This window comes from Pithys albifrons, chromosome 7 (genome assembly GCF_047495875.1).
Source record: "Pithys albifrons albifrons isolate INPA30051 chromosome 7, PitAlb_v1, whole genome shotgun sequence".
NCBI classification, from domain to species: Eukaryota; Metazoa; Chordata; class Aves; order Passeriformes; family Thamnophilidae; genus Pithys; species Pithys albifrons.
This window is the reverse complement of record NC_092464.1, coordinates 15,169,942-15,192,821: the sequence shown is the minus strand read 5'-3', so window position 1 is coordinate 15,192,821 and position 22,880 is coordinate 15,169,942. Positions and strand designations below refer to the sequence as shown.

Genomic DNA, 22,880 nt, shown 5'->3' with positions numbered 1-22,880 from the left:
TTGTGCAGAGGAGAGTAGCGAGTGAACCACTCCCTGGGCCACTTGTTGGAGTGCTGAGGCCAAGGTGATTCCTGGCAGCATGGGGGTTTTGGGAGTTTAGAAGATGGTTTTTATTCTCCAGAATTTGTTCAGTATGAAGCCTTGTGGACCTATCTGAAATTAAAAACCAAACCAAATCACACCTCTGGCTATCTTACAATTTTCTACAAAGATGTTTCTGGGCATATATAAGTTTGACTCAGATGTTTGCCTCCTGCCAGGTAACTGAATGAATTAAGTTTCATAATGTGTCAGAGTCAGTAAGTTCAACAAGCCTAACAATGCACATTGTGATACTTAATTATGCAGTGATTTTCAGTAAGAAATGTCTCTTCCCCCACTCCCCACCTGCCAACCCACCTTAATATCTCCTTCTTTTGCACTAATGTTTTTTGTCAAAAAGTCTTCTTTTTCAGGACAGAAAGGGTAGGTAAAATGAGAGCGGCAAAATGCTGTTTTCAGAGAGTGAAGCTGGCAAGTGCCTGACAGGTTGTAATGGTATTTCAGGCTGGTAAACATGTGCAATTCTTAGTATTTGCTTTCTTGTGGGGAGGAGGTGTAGTTTCAATATTTCACATGTGTCACCTCAGGGGAAACAGACCCATCATACTGGTATAGATTGATGCCTGTGCTGAGACTAGTCTGTTTTTCAGTACTTCTAAAATACAATGAATCTCATGCTTTGTGCCATATTCTCTATATCAAATATCTTTCAACAGTTGTTTCCTAAGTCTGAAGGAGGGACTAAAGACATGAGTAGTAACAGTCAGATGTGAGAGAGGGGCAAGGCTGTGGGAGTGGTGAGTAATGCAAATGTTGACATTTCAACTCTAATGAACTGAGAAGCCTTGAGTCAGTGGGACTACTGGAACACACCAGGGATTCATCTTTTACCCAGACAGACATCCAAGAACTGTGAGGTGCCCATCTCTACTCATAGAAGGAAACTGGATGGCTGTCTTAGACCCAGCTTTTGAATGACTAGAGAGGATGAAGATGAATTCTGCTGCTGTGACTCAGTGCTTGATCTCTTTCTTTGGTGTTTTGCAGGATGATAACTCGCTCCTTTCGAGTTTTTCATTTCCAAGCCTCTTTCTTTGCTTCCTTCCTCCACCCTTGTCCTCTCCTCTCCTCTCCTCTCCTCTCCTCTCCTCTCCTCTCCTCTCCTCTCCTCTCCTCTCCTCTCCTCTCCTCTCCTCTCCTCTCCTCTCCTCTCCTCTCCTCTCCTCTCCTCTCCTCTCCTCTCCTCTCCTCTCCTCTCCTCTCCTCTCCTCTCCTCTCCTCTCCTCTCCTCTCCTCTCCTCTCCTCTCCTCTCCTCTCCTCTCCTCTCCTCTCCTCTCCTCTCCTCTCCTCTCCTCTCCTCTCCTCTCCTCTCCTCTCCTCTCCTCTCCTCTCCTCTCCTCTCCTCTCCTCTCCTCTCCTCTCCTCTCCTCTTCCTCATGATATGCCTGAGCAACTCTGGCTAGAGATAGCAAATAGTCATAGAAAAGACTCAGAATATCCTGAGTTGAAAGAGACCTGCAATGTCAGATTTTAAAATTTCTTGTGTGAAGTGGAAAAAAATACTTCCATTTTGTGTTGCTTTGTTTCCTTTTTGTTGAAGGACTGATAGCCTGGTGACTATGCTTATCTACATGATTCTGAGCCCTTTTCACCATAAGATCAACTGAACTGTGACCTTGGCTCATACTCATTTCCTCTCTACTTCTAGAATGTTTACCACCTATAGACTACTAACATAGGAGCTTTAACAGCAGAAGGTTTTTAACTTCCTTGTTACAACCCTGTCTAAAAGAAATCTACTTCTCTGAAAGCCTTTGTGTTTAACTGGTTAGGATTTTCAAATAAGAGTAAAATGAAGCTGTGCAACACTGCCCACCTTCAAGACATTCGGGATTTTGGCTTCATCCTCTCTGCCACTCTGAGTTGGAAATCTCTGTCCCCTTTGTAATTCATTATGAAGTCACTGCACCTTGTATAAACTTGTCCAGTACAATTTTAAAGTGATAACTTGTCTTTTTCTTGCAGTACAGGTGATGCCTTTCCAAACTAATTTTGGTTGAGCTCCACATGTGCCTACACCATCACGGTCAGTATGGGATCAGAGTGTGAACACAACTACCTGCCTTAGACAATTTGAACGTGTATATGGTGTAATGCTTTAGTCTTAAATGTACCTTTGATGTGACAACCCTTTTATGTAAGAGGCTTTCTGCATTTAAGGCCTGCCTCTTTATGTCTTCAAATGCAAGGGGACAATCACTGCAGTCGTTCAACAGGAACCGGCAACAGTAATGACTGGAGAAAGAAGGAAAGAGAACTATATTCAGTTGAATCCAGACAGGTGGACTTGTGCCAAGCCAGAATTTAATTAAAACACTGGGATTAAATTCACTTTTCTAGTAGCACCCTCTTTAATTAAGTGCTGATGGCAGTAATACGACTAAGCTGCATATCTTCTTAGTGGCCCTGCAAAGTCTTCAGAAAAGAGACAGCTGAACCTATATTTGAACAGTTAGAAAAACTGGACAATTTGCTACAGCCAAATGCTGTGTTTCATTGAAAAGACAACAGTATTGGTGACAACCAGTTCTACTCCACAAACTAAGGAAAACAACAAAAAACATTGTTTATAAAGAGGTGAAGACACATGTTAGGAAACTGCAGTCATACTCTTTGCTTAATGAACTATTTCTCTTCACTTACATTTAATCCTTCTGTTCATGTTGAATCTAGGTCACATGTAAAATATGTAATATTTTATCTACTTTTCAGTAACTCTTTCAATATATGTGAGCTTGTGTTCAAGGACATTTCAAGGCAAGCTTTAAAAATGTTCTCACAGTGCCAAATCCGTGCTTCAGGGGATAATTTCATCCTGATTGGCTGAGCAGATATGTTTTTATTAAGTCCATGAGAGTAGTTTGTTTTAAAGGTCTAAAAATATCCACGATCTTTGGAATATTAATTCTCAGAGTTGGACCTGAGCTGTGTTTGGAAGAGAGTGAAGTCTTTGCAATCAAATGGTAATGATGTATTGGAAGGTGGAACTCGAGCTTCTAACAGTTGCACCAGAGTTCAGTTACTCCAGAGATGAGATGGAATTTAAAGAGTCAAGTCCTGTCACTATCAGTGGTCATCAAATACATTTTACAATCATATAGTTTTGTTGTGTGTGGAATATTGAGATGATGCCAAATCTTAGAGATGTATTTTAAAGTATTTTTGCTCAAGGACATGATGGCCACCAGGTTTTTGGGTCAAAAACCTTGGACGGACCCTACATGCATGTTAACCAATCACCTCTGTTTTCATCCTTTCCAGTGAAATAAAGAGCATAAGAGTTTAAAAAATCCTGAAGAACTGCTGAATGATTGGAACATGCTTGCCAATAGCAAACAAGCCAGCAAGTTTTTGAGACTTTGGCTTACAGTGCATAATAATTTACAGCAGGAGTTGAGCATTGGAACTGATGTGAGGGAGAGGAGACTTATCTTCTAATGTTTCTTTTGTATTGAGAGAAATAAGTTGTCACAAACTGTAATTGGGAACAGCTAAATTTGATGTTTAAGGAGTTCTGTGAGTTACATGCCTAAAGTGAACCAATATCTGCTGCAATTGTGCACCAAACAGCATGTCTAGGCAACAGAAACTATTTCAACTGAGGAACGAGATGCCATGAACTTTAGAAAATGATGTAAAATGTGGCTTTGTATATTTGTTAGCACCAGTAGTTTGAAACTTGCTATCTGGGGGCTTCTTACATTCTGAATGTACATTATGAACTTACAGATCCTGGTTTTCATGCAACAACATCAGCTATTATACTGCATTGAATACAAAACAGAGCTTCAGGGCTGGGAGCTATAGCTAAGCTGTAACAATAAAAGCTAAAATTGTGATCTATGCAAACAATGATAATGATTATTTTGTATTTGAAGGTTTGTGTGAAATAACGACCAATCTTCTTGGCTTCTGCAATTGGTTAACATTTACTTTGCATTTTTCAAGTTTTTCTGCAGTTTTCTTTTACTCTGACACTTCTTACTTGTCTGCTAATAGTCCTTTAGGACAATGGCGTTGTTTTACAGCTGGCAATAGTGAACAGTAGTCCTGAACATTTCTACTACCTTCAAAGCTCCCTCTGACTTTCTAGTCTGTTTTACTTGGGTAAGACCCATTGAACTGGGTCTGGCAGCATCATTAGCAAGAAGAGCAGAGGCATTTTGATTGCTCAGCACTTTCTCCAGCTTCAACATAACCTAGTAGATTTGGGGATGTATGATTGCTCCTATTTGAAGGGCTTGAAAATGATGTGCCATTTCCTATTTCTCTATAATTTTCACATTTTATTCACTCAGTATCTTCTATACGTTTGATAACATATGCACCCAAGGGATCACAGGTCTGTCTTGTATGCATTCATATTAGTTTTAGAACATGCACTGTCCTGAGGCAATAATCATAAAAGAAAAAAAGTATTTTTCTAGAATGACGGAAAAGAGGCTCAGGAAATCTTTATCTTTTTTCACAGTGAGTATGAGGAAACTGAAAATGTGCTTCGAAGTGATGAAAATCAAAGCATCTGAAACAGAAAGATTTACAAATATTTTGAAAACTAACATGAAGATAATATGAATATCTCTTTGATGTAGCAAGCACTCAAAAATCAGAATAAACTTCAGTGAGATGGTGATTTACATGGCATATTCTGGGGTCTATCCTGTTGGCCCATATAAATGCAAAAGGAAGGAAGACACATCATGACCCTTTTCTTAAAACGCATACTCAGATAAGAAATATGATTTTTCCTAGTAAAAGACAATCAGAAAAGACCTTTAGGTTCACTGCTAGCACAGTGATGTCAATAATAATATCTGTAATAATGCTTATTGACACTTCTGGTGGTAGTTTCTTTCAGGTCATTTCAAGGTTCTGTCAAGTTTCATTAATATATTCATGAAGTCTCCTTCTGTATTAAAAGCCGACTGTGATTTTAGGTCATCCTTCATGCTGCTTGTCATGGACATAGGTGTGCTTGTTGCTGAGAAAAATACTTAACAAACCATCTAAAGTAATAATTTGAAATGCATGTGAAGTTATGGAATACAGCTGTAAGTTTCAGAAGTTTGAGACTTCCTGGAGAAAATTAAAAGCTGCACTTCTGAAATAGATGCTTTTTATTCACAGAGTCATCAGAGAATAAAACTGTAGGAAGATCAAATCTCTAAGAAAATATCCCCAGCTTTATGTGATCAGAACAAATCCAAAACAGAAGAAGTGAGCAAATGAATAGATGACTGCAAGGTAGGCAATGATCAGTCTGAACTACAGCACTGAAGGAAACAGTATAATTAGCTCATAGCAGCCAGAGTAAAACCAATTTAAGAAGTAAATTTAATAAGCCTTTAAAAATCAAGGTTGGATTCTTAGTCCTAGACTCTGAGTAAAGACATGACTGGACACAAATCTACCTAAGTATGAGGGTAGGATAAAACTTCTTCAAGGTATATCATAATTCTGTAGGTAGCAGTGGACGACCCAGTGATGAAGGATCCAATGTTCCACTTATCTTCACACTATATTTGCCTCCACTAATGAACCTGAACCAGTGGGTTTTGAGAGTCCTACTACAACCTTAGTAGTTAAGGTTTGCTTCTGCTACCTGACCAGCAGGTGCACCAATGCTTTCAGGTGTCAAAATGAGCTATGATAAAATCAATCAAAGCAGTTCAAGTCCTTGTCTTGGTAAAACCAAACAAAATCCCAACTAGTTTGTGCATGGTTGGAAATAATAAGACTATTTCATTAATTTCTTTTTACCCATGTAAAATAGAGGCCTTTAAATCCAAACAATTAATTTAAGCTATTCTATAGACAAGATACTGTAAAAGGAAAATTCAACTCACCCAGCAGGTGTTTATAACAGCGAATGCAACTCACACTTTGGAGATGATTCCAACTTAAACAGTGATAGATAAGCTGAATGCTACCCTTGAAGACTCATTGACTACATTTGTAGCAGCATCTCATGTTTTTGATGTACTGATAATAAAATTCAGCAACATCTCTGGAAAATACAAGAGGCAGAGCTTGAAATAAATACACTTCACAAAGACACTGGGTGCAGAACCATCTGTGGTCACACAGCCACATTACAGCTCCTGTCTGTGAGGCTGGAATGAACATTTTCTGTATCACTTATGGAACCACAATTTGTGATCTTGTGGGGACTACTACAATATAAACATTAAATACAAATTCCTTTAGTTCAAAGAATATGGTATGCCTAAAGTAGTAGGGCAAAATATTTGCTGAATATTACAGACTTTTTCAAATCTGAGCTAGGAAGTGAGCTAGAAGAGAAACATGAGAGCAACCTGAGAATATTTCTGCCTGCAGAGTTGCTCGTTGTATTTCTAAGTGCATTACACTGTCTCAAGGAATCTGCAAACCTGAGTAAAGCCTTCAGGTGTTTAATAATCACACATACCTCTACCTTTAGGCAACTCCCCCATTCAAGTACTTCTAATGCTTCTTCACCATCTATTGTAGAATCATGGTTGCATCTCAGGAGATATGTGTATGTGTGCTTGCTCTATGTAATGCACAGACCATGTGTCATTGACTAAAATTTATATATTGGTAAACAGCAGCCACTCCAAAGAAAGCTGGTAAAAAGGTTCTAAAGCTGTATCTCCACTGGTGTCTAATGAAGTGCTTTCAGCAAGTATGTGCCAATATGAAACCACAAGGGTCAGGCTTGTGCTGAGCTGTACATTATATTTGAAGTCCAAAGGAAGCAGAAATCTGTATTAAAGTTCACAACCTATGTGACACGAGACTTGATTAAAATAATCCAAGTTGTTAGCTCTGGGATGGTTCTTTGTTTGAAAAGAACAAAACTCACCATACATAACTGTGCAGAACAAAATGCACTGAAATCTTCTCATGTGCATTTAAAGCAGTCCTTAGCATTGTAATAAAATGCATGGTTCAGTTATAATATGGGGTCAGTAATGCAAGGAGCAAGTATAGCGTTAAATTAAAGAAAATGAGAGATCTGACTGACTATCAGTTTAGCACTATTACTCATGATGAGAAGTAAAATGAAGTTCATGACCCCATCTACTCTGCCTCTACTCTCTGCTCCTTTGTGCCCTTCATCAGGAGGCACTTCCTCAAGGAGATTCATAAATCCATAGTTTTCTCCAATGAATTGGCAGACACTAACTCTTCTGACCACCATACTTCTATAAACAGAAAAAGACAAGCTTCTACTCTGAGGCAAGTTGCACACTCTCTGCTTATGAGATGTCTGGTATTTTTCCCTCACAACATTTCCCCAGTCTGTCTACATAGTGCTGCAAACATTTGCATACACAGCAAAGAACAAACAAATAGTCCTCATATTAGGTTATAATAATTATTATAATGCATATAAAATTTTTATTACCCATAGAAAGAAGCTGCTAATGGTTTATTTCAACCTGAGAGCAACCTGATCTTTTCCAGAAAGCAGCCACCATTTAACTTTTCATAAGCAAGAGTACTAACAGGATCTTTAGTAAGACACTTATGCTATAGAGAAATCCATCTTTTGCAATAATGGCTATTAAGAGCAATAAACTAATTGTAGATAATGGCCCACCATTCAGCAGCAGTAATTCAGCCACTTTATCAAGATATATGGTTTTAAGTTGACCACTTTAAGACCTCAGTATGCATGAAGGAAAGGGAATAGATTGTGAAAAGACTTGTTAAAAGTAGCAAAGATGATTTTTAGTTGCCTACAGATTATGGCTTTGAATTAAGAGTCTAGATTTCAAGTTAACTTTCAACAACCTTCTGTTGCAAACAAGATAGTGATGCAAAACAACCAGCAAGTCAGGAGAGAGTGGGGCGGTGGAGAGGCATCAGCAGAGTGAATGGGAGGTCTGGTCCCACACTGAAATTTCCAGCTGATAAATGGGAACTGGGGTGCTCTACACCATGCAAAACAGAGTTTGGGGAAATGTGGCTTAGTTGGAAGGTGTTGTCTTAAGATGAAGAAGGGCCAAAGATACGCAAAAGGAAGATAATATGGTCTACAGTAAGGAAAATACATTTGAAATGTGTGCAATGGGTACAAGGTGGTATCTCTTCCTGCATGTAACTGTTCAGAGAACATGCAGAGGAGTTGGTGTTGAGGGTCAGTGATCTTTCACATGAAGGGTGGTGGCACCCAACTTCTCCTTGTCTCAGTCTCAGAACTGCTTGATAACTGTAGGGCATGAATTACCTTGAAATGTAGATGTGACTGATTGGTAGTTTAGTTCATCCCGTGTTTTGCTTTCCATTTTCTGAGGGCTGATTAAAAGAGAAACTAGTAGAGTTTAGAATAAGAAGGTCCTTTCTGATCTACTTTTAACACAAAGCATTTTCCTGCTTTTCTTTCATTTTGTTAGCCATACTTGCAGTAAACCAATACCTTCCCAGCCTGCCTACTTTGATAATCCTGTGCTCCCATCACTGTACAGACTTGTTAAGCCTTTCCAGATGTTACAGGGTAATTTTTAGAAGGCTCCAGTGGCTTTTTACTGCTTCATAGACATCTCAGATACCTCCAAACATTCTGGTGATTTTCCTGTTCACAAAAATACATTTCAAAATAAAAAGTAGTTTATTTTTCTTTACACACTCAATGGATTTTTTCAGTCATGTAGGTAGAAATTGCACAGAGCTAGCTTTTTTCTTCTTTTTTTTTTTTTTTCCTGATAGAGCTATGGGAAACATAGACAGTTAAAACCAGAGAAAGATAAAAGCAGTCTCAAAAGGCAAAATGAGAGTGACCCACTGATCCACTCTGGTATGCTAACAGTTATGAAGCTAGTCAATAAATATTTAGTAAGAAGATTGAGAACAATATTTAATTAATACAAAGATATCAGGCCCCATGTAGAAAACGCTGAGGCTCCATGAAAGGTATATTATCTATTGAAGATGTAATGTCTGAGTCTGTGACATGGAGTGCATATCCCTGGCAGGGAGGTGGAAGATGACATGTGGCTCTTTTCTCTTTTAGCATAAGGTATGTGTGGCACTGGGGGGCTTATTTCATGGTATGAAAGTATTAGAACAGTGAGGAAAGCATAAATCGCACTACAGAAAAATATATTAACAGTAGAAAATCATCAAAAGCAGTAGATCAGCCCAAGCAATTTACTTCTGGAACAGGTCACAAAACAACGGGTTACAGAAGAAAGGGAATAAAGATCTTCAAGATGAAAACAATGCATGAAGAATGCCAGTCTTATCGCCCTGAGATGCTGCCTGTGTCTTCAAAGCCGCATCCACACCTGTTGCCTCTCTGAATTTAGTAATCCACCATTTAGGTGAAGCTAACATGTGGATTGGTACCCATTCCCTTTTTCCATGTATGTGGATTTAAAAGAGTATGGCAGCTTCAGAGACATTTCTGTATTGCAGACATTTTTTGAGAATTGTGAAGGTGGGTTTTGGGTTTAGTTTAGTTGTTTTGTTTTGTTTTGTTTTGTTAGGGAAAAATAAAGGAATTGAACGAGGGACTTTTCTGATAAATCTCTTTGTAGCTCTTGTCACCTGAAGTACTTGTTTCCTCAGGCAAGTCCTTCATCCTCTAGCCCCTCATTGAATCCCTTAGTCTCTGTCATGACAGCACCTGTCCAATCCTGCCAAACCTTCTATTTCTACCTTTGACAGCAACACCTGACCTCTCTCTCAGGTATCAACAGTGTTCCAGTGAGATTGCAATTCCTTTTTCAATTAGATCCACCCTCACCCATTATGGAAGCACAACTGTCTGTAATAAAACACAGTGCATGGTGCACAGTGATGCAGTACAATGACAGGGACATGAATCAAATGTCTGAGAGATGAATAAAAACAAAACAAATTTAAATAGGAGAATATGATTATTGAAGAAGGAATTAGGTTTGGACACATGATAAGACTCCATCCATCTGTGAAAAATGCCAGAAGATTTTTTAATGAGATTTCCAGTTATAAATGTTGAGACACCATCAGTCCTGAGGTGATAAGATTAGAGCTTGATTGTGTGTAGCTATGAGAATGGAAATGTATATAGAGAACTTACCTACTGTGGAAAAGCAATTAGGGACTACAGGGGGACTAACAGGAAAATAAAACAGCTATGCAATATATCCTATGGCAAAAAAAATCAGATACACTCTGTTATAATTTAACAGACACTTGTAGATAATGTTGTGGTTATGGGTGACTTGAGGCATAAAATGGTTTAAAAGAAGAAATTAAAGCTCTAATAAATTAATGTTGCTTGAATCAGTATGCTGTGAGGCATAATGTATTGCAAAGGACAGGACAATTAAGTAATAGGAAGGGAATTATTTCTAGGATCTATGATCTGAAAATCAAACCCAACTTTGATATTTGACTTTGGAAAATTGGTTTAGAAGAATTTAATTGGAAATGAACTTATTGCACACAAGACTTACGAGGGTCAGAATTATAGCTATATTAGTACACACGTGTTAGGTCTTCATATGCCTCATATAAGGTAGGTTGTGAGGATGGAGGAGCCTTCATCGCTACTGGGACTGGCAGCTTTGGTCCCATGGACAGGTTTGCTCTGCTGCCATTTCCTTGGTGCCAGTGGGCCCTACCCACCCACCAACGACACACCAGAGGTGCTGCCCTCACCCTCTCCTGTCCAGTGGAACAGTATTTTATGCTTTGCCAAAAGGAAAGGAAATGGGACTAGTTATGTGGCTGCTGGATCAGGGGATGGCACGTTTGATTGGTGAAATAGTAATGGGGTTTGCTTATCACTACCTGCCAAAGACCCTTTTTACAGACATAACCCTAATATCTGAGCCTCAGAGCTATGCACTCCTGATTGTCTGTAGTTGACCCATCTGTTATTTCCATCTGCTCTTCTTTTTCCTTCAAGTCTACAAGTTAGATTTTAAATTGTAATTCAGATCCCAATGCACTGTTTTTGTCTTTCCTTAATGCAGCCTATTTCCTATGTAGTGTGGGAAAACTGCAGATTTAGTGCTAAACACTTGTTAGCTTCTAGGCAAATCAATTTTCCCTGAATGAAAGAAAGAGAATTTTCTTAACCTAAAATACTTGTCTCTCTTTTCTGAACTTCATCCTCAATGGATTCACTTTATAGATTTTGTTTCTCCACTAATTAATTTCATCACCATTTCTTTTCCCTGTGGCTGGTTATCACAGAAGCAAACAAAATGCAAGGAAGGAATTTAGACTTAGTGATTCTATGGACAACAACCTTCACAACTGTGAGAACAATCCCTACTCCAACCATGAAGCAAAGTTTTTCTCAGGTTCTTGCTGTGGTTCCAATCTCATGTTTTAAACAGGTACTCACACTGTTGCTCTCCTGAGGAGACAAGATTCGATATGTTCTTTTCAAGTGTTAACAATGATCAAATATATAGTAAAAAGTACAATATTGTCCCCTGGAGTAGTAAAGTAGCTGAAGTAAAATGTTTGTACTCAACCTAAAGACATCTTGACAGTATGTGCTTTGTTTGTGCGTGCAATGTAAAGAAAAGATCTGTAAAAATTTAATGAGCAGAGTACCGAGTATTAAAAAGAAACAAAATAACTAAGTACTGCATAAAACAGGAAATGTGCGATCTAAAGCTTCTGATCTGGATGCAAACTTCTTGAAGGTCTCCCTACAAATGATCATTTGTCCCACACATGAGTTCAGCACCCAGCTAAATGCCAAATCAGCCCCAATGGGCTGCCTTGACTGCATCTGCTCCCATCAGCAACTTGTGCTCTGCACTGGGGGATTGGGCCGTGGTTGGGTAAGTCCCAATCACTCCAGTGGAAATTTGCAGGGACCTTACCTGGTCAAACCTTACCACCTGAGCAGAGACTTAGTGGAGCAATGCATCCAAAATGGACATTACTTGGCAGTAAGTCTTACCCCCACCCAAGAAGAAGCCACAAAGGGGGTGTAACACCTGCATAGGATGTGACATAGGATGTCCCATGGCATAAGGGCAGTAGTGGCAGATTTGTCCTCTTAAATTCCTGCTGTTTGGCTAAAAGTTAGGCATGTTGTGAGGTTGTATTCCAGCAAGGAAAGAGAACTGGGCAGGCAGAGGTGAATCCCTCTATCCTGAATCATGGATGAACCCACCACAGTGTCTGTTGGAGCTGCCTACCAACAAATGTAGTCATGATTAAAACATTGTGCTTGTTGCAAGATGCTAAATAAAATGAGCCGTTTAATAATACCAATCCATTTTAGTATAATAAAATACATCAGCTATGGGATATTTTATGAAAATGTTTAATTCAACTGTTTCTTTGGAATGTAGTAGTCAGTTTGGAAATTTAAGTTACAGTTCAGTTCTATGTGTTTTTTTTATGCTACTCAGTGTCTGAGAATACAAATGTCATTTAAAGTTAAGGCTTCACTGTTCATTTTGAAACAACAATTTACAAGTGTCATATTGTCATAGAAAATAAAAATTTCTGTAAAAAAAATTTGCACAAAGTTTTATGATGGTACAAAACATGAAGCAATAATATACCAGTAAAATGAAATCATTTTACTACTGAAGATTTTTATAGTTTTTCAATAAAGAAAAAATATGTTATTTTACACTTTAAAAATTATGAAACAATCTAAAACAATATAAACTGAACATTTTTGTAACACTGCCTTTACAAATTAATAACTTTATAAACATATAATTTTTTTAAATATATTTATCAGTGCAAGATACTTTTCAATGTAAAGTTGCAGTATCATTTTTCCTTTATTGAAGGGCAACTTTTGTTATATTACCTTCAGAGAAATCAAATCTTCAGTGCTATATCCTCATTATCATAGTAAGGTCTGAAGACCACAAAGGAGATATATTTCTTTTTATGTTCAGTATTCTCAGTATGGTAAAGGAAGAAAAAACCCCACCAACTACCAGCTTTTCTGTTCAAATAGATCAAGACCAAGAGCTGGTCCAGAATCTATTGAAATCAGTGGGAATATTTCAAAAGGTTGTGGGCTTAGGCTCCCCAATTGGATTTTCTCTTTAAGGCAATATAAGCATACAACTCTTAGTCAAGTTAGTGGACTAGAAGTTTTTTCAGCTAAGGAGAACAGACCCTTAACTCCTGACTCACACAGTGGTGATGTGCTGAAAATAGTATTGAAAAATCCTTTTTTCTTTGGGTTAATTACCTAGCTGCTGCAAAACCATTATGGACAAATTACAGTGTTAGAAACCAATGAAAATTCTACCTCTGACAAAGTGACTTTGCCACTTGGGGCATCTCATGGACTAACTCTTAGGCAAAACTTTCAGGCCCTAGGTGCATCATCTGACCTGCTGGAGGACCCAAGGTTGAGAGGCTGGGGAGGTAACTGTTCCATCAGTCTAAGGTTTGATGACCTGAAGTGGGTGTGTGGATTTTCCTGGTAGTCATTGCCTTTAGGACTTCTTTGAAGTAGCACTGAAGTCCACTGTTTTTTCTATTGGGTCTTCCTTTAAAATATTTTCAACTTCAAACCTCAATTTTTACCTCCAGTTTCCCTCTCCTTTCTTTAATTTCTGGCTTACTGGTGGATTTTCTAAATATTTTTCTGCTTTATAATTCACGTTGTTGAAATTATATGTCTAAAAACATGCAGTTGATAAATAGGGGAGGATTCTGTTGCTCCATGCAATTTAAGGTTGAATTAGCCCTTCTTTAATGCTAATCCTGGACAGGGTATTTCATTGCTCTTCTACAAAAACAATTTGGGAAAAGACTAACTCAGAAAATCCCAATCACTTCCCTGACTCTACTCAGGAAATTCAATGAGGAAAAACATGTGTTCAGCACTTTGGCAGGATGCCCCTTTTACCCATGTTTGCACTGGTTTTATCTGCTGGTTGTTAAATACCCAGGGGAGGGTTAAAGCTGCCTCCCCAGTTATGGCTGTGCTGTGTGCAGGTCACCTTAGAAAACCCAGGGGTTCCCCTCGCACATTCAAGGAGGGGAGTGATCCCTCTGCTCCCTTGTCACCTCCTACGGACCCCTGTGGAAAACGCTCTTGTTTCTTTTCACCCTGTTGGACCAGCTGCATAGGATGTTGAATATTATTTGTCCAATAATATTTGTTCTAAAATATTTAAAAATTGCCAAGTAATTGTCAAATACATTTTTTTTCTGACAGCTTATAGTACTCAGTTCACTGAATTGGTTAATATCTGCACTTCTGGTCAAACAGAAACTTCCTGGTATGAAATGCCAATTGGATATAAGGTGATGGTAAGAACATACCTTACATACACTGTGGGATTTCATTCCGCCCTCAGTACCCACGTAAGTTCAATTAGCATTGATTAGCATGGAAATACACATATATTGAGAGAACAGAACTCTGAGTTCAGGTAGGGGCAGGAGGAGGAAAGTTTCTCATTTTAAAGGCAATCTTTTCAGTAAGGGAAGCATTTTTCCCAGTGTAATTAACAGGCAAGCTGTTCAGGATAAAAGACATGTTTCATGACATCAGGAAAAAAGATACTGTCACTTTATGCTGTTAAGAAGAAACCCAAAGTTCGACTTTGGAGGATAAAGTTAAGAAATTTCCCTTATTTTTTAACACAAACTCTAATAAAATCCTTTGCCATTACCAGCAAGTTAAAGCTGAAGTTTTCTTTCCTTGGCAATGGCAAATGCTTATGTAACCTACTCATAGAGACAGAGAGAGAGAAAGAGAAGAGAAAGGGAGAAAGATTTTACATTTGAAAATACATTCTATATGAAAGAACAATAAAAGGGGATATTGCAGCTTTATACAAAAGGGTCAAGAGACATGAAGTTGAAATACAGAAAGCAGAACAATTGAGCCAGGTTGTCAAATCTGATTAGCCCTTGTCTTGCTGAGGCTACTTTCTTACACTAAAATATACTTTTCTTTTAGTCAGTGAGCCATCAGAATATGATTAAAGACAAGGGCATAACTGCAGAGAAGCTGTAGTTAATGTTAACACAATGAGAAGCAGTACAAACAAAAAGGCACTTGAGAGGACATACACTAGCCAGTGCCAAGGACTTACTTTGTTTCGTTTTTAGGCAGTACACTTGGTTACCAGTTGTGTCTGATGATGGCACATACTCTTTTATGGAGTTCACAAGCACAAAATTTAATACAACACTGAAAAACATCAATAAAATTTGACTGTATTGCTTTGTAAACAGCTGACACACTATATCGGTACTGATGCAGCAGTACTTTCAAAAACATCCTAACCCTTCTTTGCCTATGCACAACACGAGCAATTATACACAAATACAGGTGCAGAAGTCCACTAAATTGCTGTTACTCCAATATTTTCTGGGCACTGAGCTACAGACAGCATGTCCATCCAAAGGACCCCACTGAATACATTTTGTGACAGCATCTTGGATTTTGCACAGTAAAAAACAAAATTATCCATTAACGGAAAACAAAAGAGAGGGAGAGAAAGAAAGACAAAATGAACTATAAGGTCAATCATACTTGGTCTCAACACCAGCATTTGATTATTTCAAATAAAACCAACAGAAAAAGCAGACTGTACATGATTCAGGTTGTTAACACAGATTGTTGTCCATGTTCATCGGTTACACACTCATTGAAGCTCCTGAGAAAAGCTTGGCTCAGTGTCATCAATGCACTTTTCAGCCTGTACAGTAAAAGATCAACAGTTCCCCAGCATGACCGAGCTATGTCCTTCCATCCTGATTCTCTGAAACTGCTCTAGTTGCTTTATACCTTCATGCTTCTGAGTATGAATTCTGTGTGTTTAGTTTATCTTTTTTCAGTTTTACACCATCAACCAGTTCAAAATTGTAATTCTCCAGTGCAGACAAGTTCCTCTCTGACATGCCATTGTGCCAACAGGCACAGTACAGGACAACTCCACAGATGGCTCCTAAAAGCACTCCGAGTGCACTCATGGCTATGATGGTAATAAGGATTGGATCTAGGGTCTTCAGGACATTGCCTGGTTTCCTGGAGATGTTGTCATCATAGTCCTCACCTGTACGGTATGGAGGCGTGAACCCTGAAATGGAGTAAAGAATTGCAACATTTTCAGAACCAATCCTAATTTGAACTTTGTCTGATGAATTGGAAATTTTGAGAAAGAACATAATTTTTTTTGGACATAAGTTTCTACGTAATTTAAAACCTAGCTTCTTGGAGGTAGCCCTAAAGAGCTGAAAACTATAACATGGCCCAAATAGTTGTTGATTTTTTCCAGACTGCACTCCAATTGTTCAATCTACTGCCTATTAGTAGAGGTTTGATTCTGCCTTGGACTAAGTAGGTGTCTTGGGAGTGAATAACCAGGCCTTTTGATTGCATTCTGCCAGGCTGCAGTATTTAGCTCAAAAATATTAATCAAATCATATTCAGCTTAGTATGAGAGTTTATAGGCTAAGACATCGGTTGGAAATGTCCAGCCATGGTGCATCCTTTCCACTTCAATGACTTTAGGATTGGATCCTGAAGTGGAAATAGTGGCAGAACTGACACAAAAGAGCCCTCTGCCCCCTTGGGTAAAGCATTCACTGAATATCATAATGTTTACCCTCAACTCTTTCAGTATATGAAAACGATCCAACAGCACTTAACCCTGTAATTGCTGCAAGAAAAGCCAAAAAGTGGTTTTGGACAAACTCTCACTGAAACCAATTATAACAATCCCACTGACTGTAACAGAAAAAAATTAAGCTTATTGCCTGAAAAATGCAAGTATATTTTATATTGGGACATATGACAATTATGACCCACTTAATGATCCATTTACAGCTATCATAATTGAAATGATAATGCTTTGCTAGACTGGTCATAAAATGACATTTTCAGCCAGGTCTGTGAGACAATTAGCTTGAAGAGTTTTGAGCCTAATTACCGAGGCATGGTGCGAGTCATAAATTCCAAGATATTATGATAGTGCTTTCTACATCAGTGGACAAGCCTTCTAGATAACAAAATACTGAGGAGCTAAGAAGTGCATGCATATATATGTATATAATGTATAAAAGTGTCTATATAAAATGTGAAAGGTTTGAGATGGGTATGAATAATAAAAAGTCCGTAAGATTATATGACATAGAGGAATAAAACTACCCCTTCTTTCAAAGCCTTCCTAGTGTCTGATCCAGACAAATCGGAACACCTTAATACTATATGCAGTTAGAGAACAAATCTATAAATAAATAAATGGAATGCACAAATTCATACTAAAATACACATTAAAATTCATTCCCTTTTAAAAATAACACAATTTTTACCTGTTTGATTAATATCTGTGTCTTCTTCATCTATTTCACTCTCCACATCAGTTGATTCTAATGAAACAAAAGAATTGACATTGATTATTAGGGTTACAAACACTGATTGACTATCATGCTGGCAATAATGGTATAGCAGATTTTCCTGTGTCAGAGCATCATTATGGTGGCTTGACAGAACTGTTCATTATAATGGGCTCTGAAAATTAATGGAGGAAAAAAAAAGATTAAAAAACTCCTCTCCGCCCAGTCTTGGCACAGTTTTAGTTATCAGCAGGGGTTTTCCATGCCTGGAAACAAGAAATCAGTGTGATGAATTAGCATCTCATTCACTGTATTTACAATTTTGGAGCCCAATTCCATAACACTTCATCAGCATAGGCATAGTTAATCACAAGAATAGTGTTTCAGAGACTGCAATGAGAACACTTGTGTTTGGGTTTCAGACTGAGCTTTTTTGATTTAGCTCCCTAAGGCCAGAAATCTTTGCTCAACATTTGGTTTGAACAACCAAAACATGTGGAAGTAGGAAAGGAGTTACTTTTCTTTCTCATTCTGGAGTCAGGTAAATACAGTCACTGTGGTCCCAGCATCCTTCTTGGCACTGAGGACACTGCAGGAGGACTAAGCAGTGTGTCCTGCCTCTCTTTCCTGCTAACTGTCACTCTGGTGGCATTTGATGAACACCAGAGGTTGAGCTGTGTGATAAAAAGAGATGGTACAGTTTCCTCCTCCTGCAGTGAAATTGCCACATAGCTGAAGACTGTCATGTTACCCCCAAATGGATGTTAGCTACAAAAGGTGAGGAACACCCTCTATTATTGCTCTCAATCGTGTTGCCAACTCACATGGCATAAGTTTATCTTCCTAAATCTAATCATTCTATTCCCTCTTTTACATGAAAGTAATTGCTTCATCTCCACTCTGAAGGACAGCATTCAGTGCTTGTGTTTATCTGAGGCTGCTATTGCCAAATTAAGTGCAGTATGCAAAGTGCATATGATCAGCAGTGACTGGAATAACTCAAGACTGGCCAGAAATTAAGGGACTCAAAGAGCATTTTAGGAATAGCCTGGCTCAGATCTGGAAGGCCATGTCCTAACATTACTTTGTGTCCCGCATGTCTGGGAGCTGACGACTGCAGCAAATGAACCACAGCAAACTCAGGATGACAGGACAGCAGAGGACAGATCAGGGGCCACTTCATCCTATCCACTTATCCTATAAGGGTTTGAAACAGTCCTTTGAAAGGAATTTAAGTAGGGTTGGTAATAAAGGGTGAAGAAATTAAATTGGATTTTGAGCCTTAGTTAAAACACTAAAGAGCATTAGGAAAAGCAGAGAAATTAAAAATGGGCATCAATATGAAATACAGGGAGAGATATAAGAATGAGCACATGCTGTGACCCATGTCAGTAGAATGCCAGTTCTGATACAAGCCACTGCCATACTGAGGTGACATCAGTGGCACTAAACTATGAATAAAGCTATCTGCTGAATCAGGATGTTTTCAGTTGAAAACTTCCCATATAGCTAACAATTATCTATCCCAAATACCTATCAAAACAAAATAAATAATGTTTCGGATGAGAACTCTCTATGTTCTTGCTTTTTACACTTACTTCGGCAATCCTCTTGTGCGACGTGATTGTCAATTTTAATATCATCCACAGCAATACCTCCAGTTCCTTTCCCAATTTCTCCCTCAATAACCACCTGGCAAAACAAGATAATGTTCACATTGTTTCATGTTAGCAGGTAATTGCAGCATTCAGCATTTCTTAATTAGTTGCTAGCACACATCCTCACCTGCCATGATGTCATATCTACATGTACTTTGTGGCCTGAAAATCTGCATTGCCTGCCTTTAAGAACTTATACATGCAAATGTAAATTTATATACTGTCATAGCCTCATTAAAGACTTTTACATCAGCAAAACTGTGGCAAAGAAGCAGCTTTGTGACTGATGATAAATGATTTCTTAAGTATTTTTTGGCCTTAGGTAACAAATTGCTTGCATCACTGTAATCTAAGATATCATGAAATATTTCACTATCATTAGTCACAGCAAGTGCACTTCACCTGTAGGTGTAACACTGTCCACACAAATCCTTCAGTGACATCCTTTGCTATGGTGTTTAAAACATGACCAGCAAAGCGCTGCTGGCCTTGGCTCTGCTAGTTCAGGGAGGAGCTCACCTGGTAGTGTTTCACAGACTTGTGAAGAAGAACACGTCCTTCCTTCCAGTAGTTTGCCTGGTGCCCACTCAGGGTCCACAGCACCTGGTCATATTCATCCGGCTTTTGGTACCGCAGTTTGATCTTCAGGGTGCCGACGTGTGCGCCAGACATGTGGTACCAGAAAGTCATGCAGTGGGCAGAGTTCTGTGAGTAAATCACGGGGCTCAGCAGCCGGGCGACTTTGCCTTTCTGGCTTTCATCAGCTTGTGAGTAAATGAAATTGCCATCTCCTACTGTGACAGAAGGACCGTGTTAGGAATAGCCACCAGTTTGAATTTTCTTTCTTAACACAAGAATCCCCGACCACCCCTGATCATTTTGCTTTCTTTCCATGCTGATGGGTCAAGCATCACAAATAATAGAGTCAGAGGTTGTTGTTTTGGGAGCTCTAGGAAAGCTGACATGCTCTAAGACAAGTGCCACAAAGATGATCAGAGGGCTGGAGCACCTCACCTGGGAGGACAGGCTGAGAGCAGGAGTTGTTTAGCCTGGAGAAGAAAAAGCTCCAGGGAGACCTCATTTCTGCCTTTCAGTAAGTAAAGGAGACTTATAACAAAGATGAGGACAAACTTTTCAATAGGGCCTAGAGTGACAGGACAAGGGGTAATGGTTTTAAACTAAAAGAGGGTAAATTCAGACTAGACATAAGGAAGAAAATTAGTGGGTGATGAAACACTAGCGTAGGTTGTCCAGAGAGGACTAGATGTCCCATCCCTGAAAACATTCAGGGTCAGGTTGGATGCGGCTCTGAGCAACCTGATCTAGTTGAAGATGTCCTTGGTCATTGCAGGGGGGTAGGACTAGATGACCTTTAAAGGTCCCGTCCAGGACCCAAACTATTCTGTTATTCTATGTTTTATTCTGGTCATCTCCTTTGCTGTTCATTGGGATGCTTTGTGCCAAGAGTGAACTGTAAGAACAAGCTCACTATATGACACACACCACACATTTGCTTTGGCTTAGGGAAGGAGGCAGAAGCATGTTTGGTGTGACAGCATATGCTCTATTATTCAGTGTGCACCTCCTGAAGACAGCCAGCACTAGACTTGCTAAATAAAAATCCCTGGGGCCTGCTCTGTGCTAATTGTGCATAAAACTATTTAAAAAAATCTGTTTAAAGCAATCTGTGCTTGAGAAGGCAAGATTAGAATGGGCAGAACACTGAAGGATGAAATGGCTTTGAACAGCCACTGTCAGAGATCAGGAACCGAGATCTAAACAGTGTTCCTAAATAGAGTCTGAACATTGTCACATATGGTGTCAGACTTAAGCCCTTGATGTTTGTAACAATATATTGGGCTCTATATATTTGTGAGCCGTTTCCTGAAAGAGTAAGATTATGACTGGTACTTTCTGAAGAGCAAAATGGATTTATACACATTGAAATCTGAACATCTAATACCCTTAACTTGGAAAATTACTTTCTTAATCATGCTGGGAGAGAAGCACGTGGGAGTGTGATTAGTTTGGGAACAGAAAATTGCTTAGTAAAGACACTGACTATAGAGAAGTGCTTCTGATTTACACCAGCCAGACATCCATTCCAGTCAGCTTTTGAACAGCTTCTTTGCAGGAATTATGGTGGAAAAACATGAAGTTTATCATGGTATGTTTAAGAACAGATTGCATGTGCAATGCAGTCACACAAAAGAATAGAGACAGCATTTAGTGACATTGGTACAAAGTTACTTTGAGAGTAGGAAGGATAAAAGTAATAAGAAATATTATTGCTTAAATGCTGAAATAAGTATACATTTCTCTGTTTATACCAATGCTTATACAAAAGAAAATTAAAAAGAGGCAAAAAAAGATGTTTTAGAAGGCTGGTCTTTGTTTATATGGTATTCTTAAATTTCATGTGAAATCCTCTGTAAGTGAGACTTGCCGGATTGCAATGGTATAGGCCTGCACCATGAAGATGTTAAGAAGAGCATTGCTACTCTGGAATGCATAAGGACAGGATAGTGAAAGGTGAACCAGGAACAAAGAGGAGTGGGTTAAACCCAGTGGGTGGAAGAAGTGGGCCTAATAAATGAGAAAGGAAAATATTTCTTCTAACATGAGACAAAGATGCTTTCTTTCGTTTGGATTTTTCTGTGGGTAGTTAGAGGTATCCTCCCCAATATGCATGTCAAAGTATCTGGTCTTTGAAAGAATTTCACAGGGGAAGATGTTATTACATTGTAAGAAAAAAATCAGGCTTTTTTTCTCTGTCTTACTGCAATAACTTGTCCAGCCTTTTAAGCAGGAGTGCTTATGCCTATACATTCTAGCCAACTTTGCTCCTGTGCAAAGAGCAGCACAACATGTGCAAATCTCATCAAAGAATGGTAATAGGGGAATCCAGAGGGAGATAAAAAAGGAAAATAATCACAGCATTAGGATGGTTGTCTCAGTTGGAAGACCTAACACTGGCCAGATTTAATCACAATGTGTATAATTTGAAGTGACATACAGTGTATCCTGCTGTCTTAAAGGAATTGCTATTGAAGCCACTTTTGTGGATTTTCTTCAGCTTTGTACATGTGGCTGACAGAAAGGTATGTCTGGGAGTATGTCTGGGAGTTGCTCAGTGGGGTTCTCACAGTGGCTTTGCTGTGTAGAGGTGACACTGAGGGTTTGTTTAGGGCATCAGTGCCATTCAGACTGCTCATGGTCTGTGTTCACATCCACCCCACTCACTCTCTACCTGCTGGAAGGTGAATGGCAAACCTGGCAGGGGAAGGTGCTCTTAAAGGAAAATTTTGGAAAATATTCGAAGTTCCTGCAGCAGGAGAAAAAGGGGCAGCCTGTAGGACTTAGTAAAGCTACAGCTCATGGGACAAGTAAGTTTTCTGCACTAGCAGAGCCCAGGGGAAACAACAAAACCTTGTTTGAAGAATATAATTTCTTCATCTTTTGGCTGAAGACAGGTTCAGTCTCTATAATCTTTGGTGGCAAAGTGCAGATAGCTCTCATTTTCAGAATATTACTGCAGTGCTGGGTCAGGAACTCTGTCTTCATTGTCTTAATTAGAGCTTTACTTATGCATGCCTTTTAGATTTTGTCAGTCTCTGGCTAACATAGCTTTTAACCTCCTTTCAATGTCAGATCCTACAGAGCTATTTCACTTCACTCTACATCAATTTTTCCACCATTACAGCCTTCACTTCAGCTAACTGCATTTAGTTAATTTGATGCCATTTATTTGTACAATGCCATTTATAGTCAAAGTATTACAAGTTTTTTTTTTTCCCTGAAACTACTGTACTTGTCTTAAGATTCAATTGAAAGTGTCTCAGAAT

At 38.9% G+C, this 22,880-nt stretch overlaps 1 protein-coding gene across 1 annotated transcript in view; it reads right to left on the bottom strand.

Annotated features, from left to right (window-relative positions):
• Window positions 1-12,355: 12,355 nt before the first annotated feature.
• NRP1 (neuropilin 1) overlaps window positions 12,356-22,880 on the bottom strand; it is a 112,871-nt gene continuing 102,346 nt past the window's right edge. The window contains 4 exon segments of the mRNA XM_071559933.1: window positions 12,356-16,119; window positions 17,354-17,410; window positions 18,976-19,069; window positions 19,555-19,829. Coding sequence (XP_071416034.1) covers window positions 15,830-16,119; window positions 17,354-17,410; window positions 18,976-19,069; window positions 19,555-19,829 — 716 coding nt within the window. The 3' untranslated portion in view covers window positions 12,356-15,829.